The sequence below is a fragment of the Paramisgurnus dabryanus genome, chromosome 10, assembly GCF_030506205.2.
Source record: "Paramisgurnus dabryanus chromosome 10, PD_genome_1.1, whole genome shotgun sequence".
Taxonomy (NCBI): domain Eukaryota; kingdom Metazoa; phylum Chordata; class Actinopteri; order Cypriniformes; family Cobitidae; genus Paramisgurnus; species Paramisgurnus dabryanus.
The window spans coordinates 23479854-23494005 of record NC_133346.1 but is presented as its reverse complement, the minus strand read 5'-3'; the positions used below and the strand labels follow the sequence as shown (position 1 = coordinate 23494005).

General features: G+C 38.3%; 1 protein-coding gene across 2 annotated transcripts in view; it reads left to right on the top strand.

Moving 5' to 3' along the window:
- Positions 1-14152, top strand: part of cntfr (ciliary neurotrophic factor receptor) — a 205524-nt gene that overhangs the window by 59672 nt on the left and 131700 nt on the right. For both annotated transcript variants that reach the window (XM_065290230.2, XM_065290231.2), the window contains exon 2: positions 11639-11720. In XM_065290230.2, coding sequence (XP_065146302.1) covers positions 11639-11720 — 82 coding nt within the window. The remainder of the gene's footprint in view (positions 1-11638; positions 11721-14152) is intronic.

Genomic DNA, 14152 nt, shown 5'->3' with positions numbered 1-14152 from the left:
AAATGTAATTGTCAATTGAACTCTGGTGGCGCTGGAGCTCAGCTGGAGCAGGCATATTAAGTCAAACACCTGTCACTTGGGAAGGCTTCGTGCCGAAAAGAAGAAGGTTATTATTCAGCTTGACTTTGTCAAAAGGCCATGAGGACTGCGAGACAGGATCTGGGGCTCATTCTCAGAGGAAGAACTGTCAATGTCTATTGAATCAACTTGTAATATGTGGCAGAGACTGAATTTAAAGGTTTTTCCATGGCGAAGTGCCCTTTACTTACTGAATATGTCTGCCTTGTGGTCTCCTGCCTTCAGGAGTACACGATATATATATCTTTATAGCAAAAGTTTCCTACCCATTGTTAGATACCTGTACTGCGCTCTGCTGTATTGTGCACCACAGCAAAGAGGTTGCTGATGAATATCCTTGAGATGTTGAGTCAGGAGTTACCCATCAAGGTGGAGAGACCTGTAGCAGCTGCACTCAGTGATGCAAGAGAGTTGTCGATCTCTGTCAGCACAAATCGATGACTCTGTCAGAGTGAAAAGCGCACACGCGCCGGTTTTCCAGGACAGTGGTGTAATTGCGTTGAATTGGGAGGATGTTGCCAGCAATCTCGGACTGTCTGAAATGATATTTGAAATGAAACTCAAAATGGCGCCTATAAGAAGTTGTTCAATTGTGTACGCTCAGACCACATATAATGCCCTAAAAAACTATTTGCAATTTGCTTTGGCCCTGTTCCAAATGGTGTATTCTGTTCTTGTGGATTCCTCAATGGGATGATGTAATGTTGCATGTAACTGCTGCGGACGGACTTTACAAAACGGCACATTAGGGGTGTAAACAAGGGCCTTGTGAGCACCTTCACCACGGATGAGCTGACTTCATGGCCATGCACAAACAAAGGCTACATTAAGTGAACCATTTGGGACAGGGCAGTTATGGCAGTCAAACAAATCAAAATCTTTTTTTCTGTAGTTAGCATGGTTGTCAAATTAACACATTGAGTTGGTATAATAAATAATCATTTAATAATGTGATAAAATCCTTAATGCATGAACACGAAAATTAACACAAATGAATGATTCCTAAAACTTGCACATGAAGTTTGAAGTACTTAATTTCAGAGCATGCATCATTTGGCAGTCCGCCAGCCCAGCTCTTTCTACAAGGCAACATGTAATTGTGATTTATTGAAAAATTTTTATTCAACCAATAGTAAAAATATAAGTAAAAGGTACATTTTTTTTATCTACAAGCCAACATAGTTTACCTTTCATCTCAACATGTATGTTGTCCGTATCATTTCAGATAATCACATCCTCTGACCTTTCCCCATCACACAAAACTTTTTGGAGTGAAAGAAAATAACTGACCACCTCTGTGGGATATTCTCCTACTTGTGTAATTTAGGTATCTGGCAAGAAAAGAGGGTGCAAGCGTGTACCAGCTTTAATTGATAGTATGGATAATGAGCACTGAGAGGGACGCTGAGAATAGAATCCTAATGTTGTGTGTCAGAGCGGTAATGAGAGGAGCATCTTGCCAGGGTCCTGACTTAAAGCACACAAGGTCCCGGGGCGGAGGGCTAACAACCTACCCAGGAGAAAACCCTTTTGATATGAAACTGATCAGAGAAAGAAGCTGGACTGCCCAACACGGTAACGGACCCCATTCTGTCCATGACCAACGAGTACAGATCAACCTTCGCCGTAAGACCCGAGTCGCCACATGGAATATCCAGACACTCCTTCGCCATGGAGCTGCCACCCTGCTCTCCCGAGAGCTCTGCCGCTATAACATCTCCCTGGCAGGGCTCTGTGAAGTTCGATGGCACGGCAGTTAATCTCATCAACAGAGTAAAAAGATCACTTCAAGAATAAAAATATGGCTTTGAGTTCTTTTGTAAAACAGTACAAAGAAATAAAGAGTGCCCAATCTGCAGTATAAGCATAGACTTTATTCAGTCCACAGAAAGACAAATACTATGTGCACTCTCTTCCAGCCTACAATGAAATCTTTAGGTAAAATTTGCAATGTACGTTAATATTTTCTTAATATTGGTTTTAAGAATGTGCTGTGCTGCAGCACGTCAAAATTAACATGTCAATTAACAGGAAAACAATTATTTGAGGGAGTGAAAGTAGCACATTAAATTTGGACACCCCGGACACACCTCTAGCTCCGCCACCTTATTGAAGTATTCCACTGTATTGCATAGATGGCTGAACGTACTGAAAGTCACAGAGGGGAAAGAGCCGAAGTCTGCCCTGCTGCCATTTTCAAATTAAATTTAAAGGGAAATGAAGCGATTATGAATCCCTGTACAGTTTATATAGCTAACATAGCAACAAAAAATTTAGAAAAAATGCCCCCCTAAAAATATCCTAACGACGCCCCTGCTGTTAAAGACTGGGTCCAAAATGGAGTCTATCCCATACCCCCCCCCCCATGTTAAATGCCCAAATTTACAGCAGAAATAAATATGTTTACAGCCTGGTGCAAAATGTGTTTTTTTTGTCTATGCTCTTTAGAAACCTAATGGTGACGTCACAGACACTATGTCCATGTTTGAAACAGTCTATGGTAGCAACAGTGTCCATTTAAAAAGCCAAACTTTGTAAGCAATACTTTTGACACACTGAAGCTAACCTAAACTTACTTAGCAACAGGTGAACATTCATTACTAATAACATAGTTGCTAGTAGATCCCCTTGCAGTTAGCTGACATTATATGACAATTATCATATAATCATTGTTGTCAATTACCATAATATAACAGTTACCTGAGTTTATGGTAATTATCTTGGTCAAGGATGCAGTGGTGAAAAATTGACAGGTGAAAGGTTTGGACCTTCAACCTTACAGTCCAACCTTATGTTCACACCAGCACACATTGTACATTCTAAACTAAGTATTTGAGCTTGTTTTGGTCATTCTCTTTAAATTGCATTCAGACGAAAAGACTCTGGGAGTGAACATATGCCTGAGGCTGTGTCAGGCTTTTATTATCCACTGAAAGGCAGAGGATGCACACTGGCTGAAAACTGAACAGGCGGTGAGGTTTCACGCTTGACATCTACCAGGCCCATGGACAGCGTAGATCTAAGAGGGACAGAGGCACTGTGGTATTTTGGTTTAAAGGACTTTCAGAGGCAAATAATTTCTTTGCAAGTGGGAAGAACACTCCTTTGGCTTCAAGGCTAACCACCAGTCGATCTCTCTGAACTGTCCTCACTTTCCCTCTCTTTCTCATCTCCTTAGCTCGTGAGGTCTTCCAATGTGTCTTGTTGCTTGCTTGGTATGTCACATTAGAAGATCATAGCAAACAGTTGGCCACAGTTTTGCGGTTTTGTTGAAGAACAGATGTTGCTTTTGCACAGAAATGACAGTGGCAGACCCCTTGTACCACCACAGGGCATTCCACCCGCTAGTTGCCAGCTGGAACCTTTGAACCCTGACTATCTGAATGGCTGACTGTGTCAAACATCTGTTCCCCCACAACCACGGTTAGTTTTATTTATAGATGTTGCTACATTGACTAATTAACCTTTTCCTTATGGCTGTGGATATTGATAAGCATTCATAGTAGCTTTGATCTAATCAAAGCACTGGGGTGCTTGGTGGATCTTTTATATTAGACAGTTGGTTGAATGATAACCATTTGTGGTCCATTGGTCCTCCAGACAGCTTTCAAGATTGAAAGTCCTGCCTTCTGAAGAAAAAAACAAGTGAAATAGAGAGTCCCAGGCCATCAGCCCCAGCTCATGACAGATGGGCATCCTTAGGGCAGTAAACTGATGGAAAAGGATAATAACATCACAAGTCACAGAGCACTGAGTCATAGTCAAAAGGCCACTTACCGCTCCTGCTTAGTTAAGATTTTCTAAAGATTGAGAGATTTGGGGTCCATTGAAGAATGCATGTGGAGATGAGACAGACCTTTAGGCTAATCAAGTCACTAGATGGCCATCTTGGTACCGTGCCTGGGCAGATATTTCCAATTATTCAATTAGTGGTACTAATACTAAAACTGAATGCGGACAAACTGCTTACCAAATTGTAGGCCAATCCTGGTTTTCCAAAAAATCTGTCAAGTCATCGAAAGACAATCTTAATATTATCAGGCTTTTAAAGGTTGGTCCAGCTATGGCACTAAAGTAGTCTCATTGTGGACATCTTCTGTAATGGACACCTGCATCCTGGATGGAATCCAGCCAAATGGAAACTCTTTACTATCAAGGGATCTTCATCAACAGAACGCCTGGTTAGTCCTTTTAAAGAGCTTTGAAGCTCCGTGTGACACGCCTAACACTTGCTCTTTGATTCGTTCTTATTTAACTGATGTGCACAACAAACTCCTTATCCAGATCTACACAAATACAAACAGTAAATTATGTACACAAGCCTCTTACAGAGGGTAAAAGCATCTTGTGTGCGTTCCGCTGTGGGGTGTCTGCTTATTTAGTATCACCGTAATGGCCCAATCTGCTCGTTGTGGTTAGCACACAGGGTGGCCAGGGATTCGACCAGGCCCAAAGCAGGAAGGGTTTATTCATGGGTGCTGCATTTAAAAGTCCTTGTGGAAACCAAGCAAATAGTGTTTTTAGATCTGTATAGAGCCCGTTTATAGCTATTCAAGTCTCTCCTCAATAACTCATTTAGAGTCCACACTACATATTTAGTGCATAGTGGGATTGTGGGTAAATACCAGCAGCATGCTGTTGGCAGTGTAGATTTCTACTTGCGTTCACACAAGGGGTGATACATTTAGTTAAGTAATGACCAGTAAAAATGGTGTAAAACCGTACCTAACAATCTGTATCACAGTCTATAAACCGATTTGCTGGCGGCCAAAGTATTCAGATGACATAGCCATAAAGCACTTCTTTAATGGCACAGAGAGATGAATATTCATTGCACAGGTCCAACAACCCTATATTGTCATAAAATTGTTAAAGGTGCCATATGCACGATAAAGTCTTTATGCCGGGTTTAAAAATACAGCTGTGCTTACTTGTCATTGGAAAAATAATGAAAAAGAAAGTAGGGGTGTATGTTGTCTACATTCTGTAGCTATTAAACATTTATTTGTAACATCCTGTTTAAGTTTAAACCTCTACATGATTAAGGGATGGTTTTGTCAACGCTATTTACAGGATTTGGCATCATACACAGCTTCTTAGGGTACATTTACCTTGAAATTGTTCCTTATATCTTTATCGTTATTATTCATATTGTGAATAGACCTTAATACATGCAACTAAACACACCTGCATTGCACATAAGGTCCAGGGAAGGCAGGTGGCAGCCCGATAAAAGAGATGGTGCTGAAGCACTGATCTGGTATTGATCTCTGATCTGTTTTAGACTAACACTAGCACAGCAGGATGAGGATCACAGCCCAGCAGGCTTTGACAGGACTGACATTGTATTTTGCATGCCATTAGGGGTGATGTGACAGGCTTAAATGTCAGGGTTATTGGCTGCATGTGTGCATGGCAGTGTGCCATGTGCGCTGTAGCATGGGTGCTAATCTGAGAGATCTGTGATACGTAGGACTGATGGTGGGAATTAGTGTCAGGAGAGGTCTTGGAAGAAAGACTTTAATTACAGGATGTGACCTTAGTGTTTGTGTGTGCTGGCCTCATTAAAAACTATTGATTGATATTTTGTCTATATGATCAGTCATAATTAAGCTGAATATTGAATATTTACAATGCACGAAAAGACAAATATATAAAATCTGTAGATAGACTGTAGACAGGTTTAGCTGGTGGTATAAAATTAGGCAACATCTTGATGATTTTATTGAAATTTTTATAGCCATTAAGCTTCTGAAAGGCTTCATTACTTGCTTTGTGATCCTTCATTGCAAGTTTGAATTTAAACTTCATTAGCATAACTTTATGAAAAAAAACAATTTTAGGTAAACAGCTATTCTATCCTCTTTGCAAGTCTATGGTGACTCTTTAAGACAGCATTGATATGCAACTAAGGATTATCCAACTTTACCGCCACTGGCATCACTATTTGTATTCAACATGTAGACCAATCTCCATATGCTGGAAGATTTTTCTGAAGGAAATTGCGAAAAAAATAATAAAGTATTTTTGTGATTTTAGTCCATCTGTCAGTCAAAGGTTTGGTGGCTAGTACTGTTTTGTGATACTTTGCAGCTTCTTTGTGAGTAGGTTTCCAATTTAAATGCAAATTTTACAGGACATCACAAGGAAGCTAAGACGGGAACTAAAAATCCTCACCAACGATGAATTATATATTTTAATTAACCGGTGAGAGAAATGCATCTATTCAGGTGCAAAGTCTATAAATACAAAACGAATAAATAAATACGAGCAAAATGGTTCTCACTAGAGCAAAAATATAAAGAAGTCTGTGGTGCAAGGGGTGTTCATCAAGAAAAGGATGCTGAGCTGTCAGATGTATCAAAAGTATTGTTCTCAAATTTGATGTGTTAAATGCTACTTATGGTGTCCTGAAATGTGAGGAATTTTGAAGAACTGGCAGGGAAATACAATTTTAATTTGACTCCTGTCAGTCCATTTTATTTCTCGAGTGCTGGAATAAATATGAAGTGTCAGTCAGCAGACTAAAGTGTTTCGCTGCTTCGCTCGAGATTTTCAACCAAACATACTGTACTGTAGTAGAGAGCATGTGTAGGGTTTTGTAAGTAAATGATAATTAATGAATATGAAAGGTCCACTTTAAAAATTTGAAACAAAAACTTGGGCGACCACTTCTGTTGTCATTGTCATCCAATCCAAAATAATCACACAGTATGAGTTCTGATGCGTTTTCTGCCTCTTTTGTCTGGATATCACCTGCGCTGATCATTGGCTGTTTTTACAATCGGCCAATGACTGTTGATGATGATGATACCGATTATAGGCTGCATGATACATCAGTGCATCCCTAGTTTAAATTTCATGTTTCTGGTACCGGGGCTGCAAATAAGCTAGAAGCTGAAATGCATTGGTTGCTTTTAAATCTGCGTTGTTCTTATTTACTACACTGCAAAAAAAAAATTTTCAAGAAAAAAAAATTCTTAGTATTTTTGTCTTGTTTTCAGTGAAAATATCAAAATATTCTTAAATGAAGATGTGTTTTCTTGATGAGCAAAACAACCCAAGAAAATAAGTTTATTTTTTAGACCAAAAATATCAAATTTCATTAGTTTTGTGCATAAAACAAGCAAAAATCTGCCAATGGGGTAAGAACATTTTTCTTGAATTTTTCTTGAATTAAGTGTTTAAGAAAAATTTTCAAGATTTTTTGCTTACCCCATTGGCAGATTTTTTTGCTTGTTTTATGCACAAAATCACTTATTAGAAATGTTTGGTCTAAAACAGTGTTTCTCAAACTTTTTCAGCCCAAGGACCACTTCATCTTCCAATATTTTTCTGAGGACCACCTAACAGAATCTGACTCTAACACGCCCCCAACAAAACAACAAAATAGGAAGGATAAGCTAAATTTAAGTTTAATATGCAACTGTTTTAAGTCAAAAACTAATTTTTTAAACACAAATGCAATGCTATGTTCAGAAATTATTATATTAATTTTATTTCATTTGAAAAAGTAAATATAAAATGAGTTGCAGCTTAATATGAACAACAAACTGCACATGTGAAAAAAACTGCAATTAAACATACTGTAACAGCCTAGGTCCCACTTAATGTCATTCCAAAGAGCCATTAATTTAAAACTGAGGTGGTGGGTATGTGAAGTTTATGGTTGTATCTGTGGTAACAATATAATGCTGAAAAAAATTCCCCTTAATGTCCAAAATCACTGAAATTACAGGGATTTTACACATGAAAAAAAAACTAGTACATTACAAAACTAATAGATCTGTGGATTTTAGCTGCTTTCAGTTTATTCTTGACATTAAGCTTTATTCTACATTTAAATAGGTAAATAAGATCCATATCACACTCATTGAGAATTTAACTCATTTACTCACTTCAGTGCACATATCAAAAAAGTTTATAACATGGAACATAACATTGTTTCATGCAGTTTTTTGTCAAAGCTAATTATTACAGTAGCCCTATTTCAACAACAACAGCCATCTTAATTATTGGCGAACATTAGGCTAGCTTCTAATAAGACAGAATATGTTTTTATGATTTCGCAAGAGCAGTGAAATCAGGTGTATGTTTGTCAGCACGATACGCATACAGTGGTGCAAATGAACTGTTACTCGTTTAAATTGCATTATTGTGTGAGAACAATGCTTTGAATTTTGGAAAAACGGCAGTTTCATTTATTAAGACATGTAACGTAAATGGCATTGTTGATAAGCAAGTCATAATTGAGCAGACTTATCAGACAACGATTGTCGGAAAAGGCAGTGTTTTAAAGCTGGAAATACAACAAATAAAGTTAAAACAGCCATAGAGTCCGGTCTCTTAACTCACCACAGTCAGCTATCGCGTCTTGAGACGCGGGCGCGAGCGGGGGAGGCGATCGCGTTGAACTTGTGGACCAAAGCGCGAATATAAACACGTGACACAGCTGCTCGCACCAGTCACGTGACTCGCGCTCTGCAGCTCATGCTGTATGAAACAGACGCAAGCGCATCAACTCGTAACTGTAGGGCCCGTTGTCTAACTTTCTAAATTTATTCTAGAGATGTCTTTTTTACAGACTACATAAAGGGACGGATCAAATTATCTTGGGGGCCGGGTCTGACCCGCGGGCCGCCAATTGAATAGCCCTGGTATAAACACTTGCCTAATTTAGGTCATCCTTTGGTGGACCACTGGGGGGGTTTGGCGGACCACTAGTGGTCCGCGGACCACACTTTGAGAATTACTGGTCTAAAAATATGACTTATTTTTTGGGTCGTTTTGCTCATCAAGAAAAAGGATCTTAATTTAAGAATTTTTAGATATTTTTACTGAAAACAAGAATACTAAGAAACATTTTTCTGGAAAATCATTTTTTGCTGTGTATAGTGTAAAAAACAAATTTAAATCTTTAAACACATTTAAAGATTAATTTCATGACTGACTATCCAGACATGTAATAGCCAAGTTCTGAAAACACAGTGGTGTAGTGGTGTAATTTATGCCCCCAGTAGAAGTGGGTATACTCTTAATGTATGCCCCCAATAGAAGTGGGTATACCCTATGCCATAAAATAAAGCGTATACCCTGCACTACACCACTGTGAAAACATGTATTAACATATTTTTGCGTTTAATACACATCAGAATTGGACAGAAATGCTTTCATGGAACAACTCAAAGACGTTATTCAAGAATGCACAATATAGATTTCATCTACAACACTGATCAAACAAGGAAAATAGTTTTTGCTCTCTTTTTGACACGCGTGTGTATATGAACCCTGTGTTTAGTAAGTGATGAATACTGGGTAAATAAAATGTGTTGATAAAAGACTAGCATAGTATGCAGACCAATGAATCAGAACATAATAAGTAGCTGACAAAAAGCTAAATATCCATGATATTAAAAGCCCACATCAATAAAAGTCTCGCACACATATTAGATGTACTTACATCTTCAACTTCAGCCAAAACAAGTTCATTCTTGCCAGTAAAAACAATCAGAACGTTCCCTGTAAATGGACTACATTCTCCGATATTAGCGAAGCGGTGTTGTGATAACAATGTTAAATAGCCTACATAAATACAGTGTGCATGTTTTTCCTTAGCAAGTTAACCGTCCTGATAATGGAGGGTGTTATAATTTCCTTCTTGGCTTTAATGAATAACTACTGTTGGGATAGTAAATGAGCATGGGCTAAAACTTCTGCTTGTATTTCATCAGTGCCTTGATGTGTGCATTCATCCAGAAAACTTTTTTTTTTTTTGTTTATTCTCAGTTATGAATATTCCCCATCTTGCTCTGACGAATGCCTCCTTGTGTTTAGCTGAACTGTGGGATCTTTGAGCTTATAGAGATAAATTGATATCCTGACCCTACAAGACATTCTTTTTGCTTAAAATTACTGTCTTCCCACAAGAAAAACATAAATGAGACTTCTTTAATGCATAACAACATTCTTTCAATTTAGAAATCTCAACAAAGTCTGTGGGAAGATACCAAAGTCTGCAATTGCACAAGGACTTAAATATGTTTCCTCTCCAAAACCAATTTATTAAAGTGTGCACATATTTTATAGCTCCATAAACTGTAATAAATTTGTTTTGTTTAATCAAACTGGCTTCACAAGTCATTATAGACGAATAATTTCAGCAGCAACAACATAAACATTCAACTTTTTTGGAATAAACGCAACTTCCAGTAGACTTTCACATAGTATCAATAACAATAGAGACCTTACAGTAGTTTATTTCTGATAACAAGGGAAAAAAATGACAAGTAAATTACCTTCGTTTATACAGTATATCATATCTAACGCTTATCAACTATTACACTGAGCTAACGTTACTGTGTGAAATAAATGTATGTTGAAATCCATGCTCGTCGTCTGCCCTCGTCTTTAGCAAACTAAAATATTTTATTTACGACAAAGGATTTGTTTCAGAGATCAATTTTGCCACTGCCAGACTGATAATGAATATATATTTGATTGTAGGCTACTTATTATTTTACACCGCATTCATTATCAATTTGCAATTGTATGAGAAAAGTTTATACTAATAGGAGTAATTTTAGCTGTTTTGATTCAAACACACACCCTCTTTTCAAAACATGCCAACAATCCAATGTCAGCAACCCTTAACCACAAAATGATTGACAGATAAAATATTAGATTGTCCAGTGTTCCACTAAATGTGGACTAGTCTTTTTTTGGACTATCACAGAAACAGCTGTCTTATCGCTACCACTAGGACAACAGCCAACAGACCTTGGACAGGAGGCTGAAATGAAGTTTGAAAATAACATTTTTGGTTTTCCATCTGGTGCTGGTAGAGATATATTTAGATTCAAGATCTAACAATTGTTCAATGTTAAAATACCTCCAGATTTTCAGTTGGAAACAACACTAAAAAAGGGTAGCCATATAAACACTGCCCATGTTTGACCATTTTAAAATAGCAACTGTAGCTAAACAAATGGCGTTAGTTTGGGGTCAGACAATCTGTTGGGAAAGCATGTGACACCAAATGTCCTTTGGTACAACTACAGTATTGGCTTAGTAATCCATATTTCCCCTATAAATGAAGCTGAGAACACCATTCAGTCTCCTGAGACCTAGAACAGCAACCCCAAAGCAACAAAATCTTGTAGTTTATAAGATAGATTGTGTATGATGGGGTGAAAAAAGAGAGAAATAAAATAGAAAGACAGCTGCAGAGAGCTAATGAATGACTTTACGATGGTCAATACTAAATACAAAGAGCCTGGCATTGTGTTTCTTCATTCCCTGAGGAATATAAGTCTCTCCTGATTCACAATATACTGATCAGAAGCTATAAAGAAGAAAGAGATAGAGAGAGAAAAGTGGGGCGGGGTGTCAGAAGGCAGAGACATTGGAAGGCGAGTTTAACTGAGAGAGAGAGAGAGAGAGAGAGAGAGAGAGAGAGAGAGAAAGAGGAAACTGTCCTCATGTTGTCTTGGCATCAGTGCAGCTTAGTTTCTCTCGGGCAGGCCAGAAGCCTCACATTTTACCTCTATGTGTGTCTCCACAGATGGCCAACATTGTGACGTCCTTCTGCTGTTTGGTGCTCGCAGCCGTGGTGGTGGGCTATGCCCAAAGGCGCAGCCAGCAAGGTAAGTTCACTTCTAAGATGCTTACCATCTGTCGCAGCTCTCCATCGTAATCTACAGTGAGATGGGTGGGTTGTGAATTAGAGATTGTTTTGTTGATTTACACTCTTGTCTTTTTACGTGTGGCTTTCTTTGCTTTGCTGTCTTTGTGGGTGGAACAGAGATGTCACAGTGTGAGCGGAGGGTCAGTGTCACCTGACGGTGGGGAGGGGGGTTGAGTCTGTCTGTGTGTGTGTACGCTGTTTAATGCACGGCCTGGCTGCCTGGAGACACAGAAACTAGTCTGTCATAGGGTCAAAAGCTAGTGCTAGGAAACACAGCAATTTTGTGTGTATTTATGTTTAAACCAGACATGCTTTCTTGCTGTGTGTGATAGGGTCACACATTGATGTTATTTCTGCATTCTTGTTCAGTGTAATTTGTGAGACAGCTCAATGGATTTGCTAGCGAGACATCATTGTTTTTTGTTTTTGTTTTTTGAAGGAGCTACTTTTAAAGCTATTTCTTTAGTTACTCTTCAAGATAAATGTAACAGGATAAACTGTGTCATAACCAGCAGCGTGTCTGTGTAGCTCAATTGGTAAAGCACTGTGTTAGCAATACAAAAGTCCATAGGTTCACACCTCATAAAACACATATACTGATAAATCTTGTAAGGCGCTGAAAGTCAGCATCTGCAAAATTCTCAAATGTAAATGGATGCCAATGCTGAAAGTTAAAATGCTGTGTGACACCTAACAATAACAGCCAACATCAAATAATCTTTTTGTGCTATGACACCCCCCCCCCAAAAAAAAAAAACAAGACGGGCCAATGTCTCGTCAAATTACATTATTTCTATTTTTTGCCATAGAAAAAAGTAACGTGCGCTATGCCTAGATCAGGGGTGTCAAACATGCGGCCCGCGGGCCGGATACGGCCCGCAAAGGTGTCCAATCCGGCCCGCGTGATGATTTATACAGTATTATTAAATATTAAATACATATTTTAAAAACCCTTTTAGACGGGTGTCTAGTTCGTTTTTAATATGAGAGACTTGCGGAAAGCAGCAAAACGCGGAACATAGACTAAACACAGTGCCCAAAAAACTTGCCGTTTTATTGTTACCGCTCCGCTAAAGATCCACTGATTCCGGTGATCCACTTCGTGTTTTCCCGCCCGCTCCGCAGCATCTCTGTGTCCACTCTCTGCCTGGAGAGCGAAGACGACAGTTTCCGAAGTTCGTTGCATTAACAGGTAGATTCATTACATTATATCAGTTGTTAAACCGCAGAATTAGTAATTTGTAAGTATGTTTATGTATTTCTTCCGGTAATGATTTGCTGTCAGTGTTCTAAAAGTGCTAACAACTTAGCAAGCTAACAAAACCAAAATATCCACATTCTTATTTACGTTACAATGCTTGTCTAATCGATTTAATGTTACCGATCAGATCTAAGTTAATATAAACACTAAATTTGCTGTTGTTGGCACACTTTGTAGACAAAAAATACAAAAAACACCAATGCCTTCACAAAATAACGACAGAGAACGGAAAGAGAGGCTTTTAGCAGCAGTTCAACATTGCAAATATGGATTCAAAGCTCCATCAAGCCAGCAGATAAATCATATTGAATATTTAGCAGATTGTCACACTTTAATTCTTATTATATTTCCCATTATAATCACTTGTCTAAGTTGATGCTAGTAATTTAATACATAATATTTATAATACTTTATTAAAACCATAATAATAGTACCACCCCCCATAGTCCATTTTTTGTTTTGGGCCACTGCCCATCTAGCATTTTCTAAATGACTGTTCTCATTACAAATATATTCCAAAGAAAAGTGAATGGTTTATAAATAATTTTGGCATCAAGGCAAAAGAAGTTAAATTAAAGCTTTTCAACCTATAAGGCCAGTGGGTTTTGTACAGATGTAAATTTGTGTGTATAATATACAGTATGAGTGTGACCTCTGTTTTCACAGAGCTGTGTGTTTCTCTGGTTTTCTTGCTAAACAAACTAATTAATTGGTTTGTTAAGTTAATTTTAACACAATTATCAGCACACTAAGGTTTAAAAAAATTATCCGGCCCGCACTTCATGGCGTTATTTACCATCCGGCCCACAGCCTAAAATGAGTTTGACACCCCTGGCCTAGATGGTGCAACAGGTATAAATTCTAAATCCGACATAAAGCGCATTTTACATCCAGACTTGTCTTATGACCGGGATTACACCACGCGGGTGCAACCGGCCCCAGAGCTTGTTAACTGAAAGGTCATTGATTCAAACCCAGATTATTTAAAATTTGACCTTTTATTCCTTTTAACCCCAAATTTATATCCACAATATATGTATAGTAAGTCATTTAAGACAAAACTAAATTTACTAAAGAAGGTTTGTCTGCCCTAAACCAGCCAAAACAGCAGATGTAGCTTGAGTTGGTGT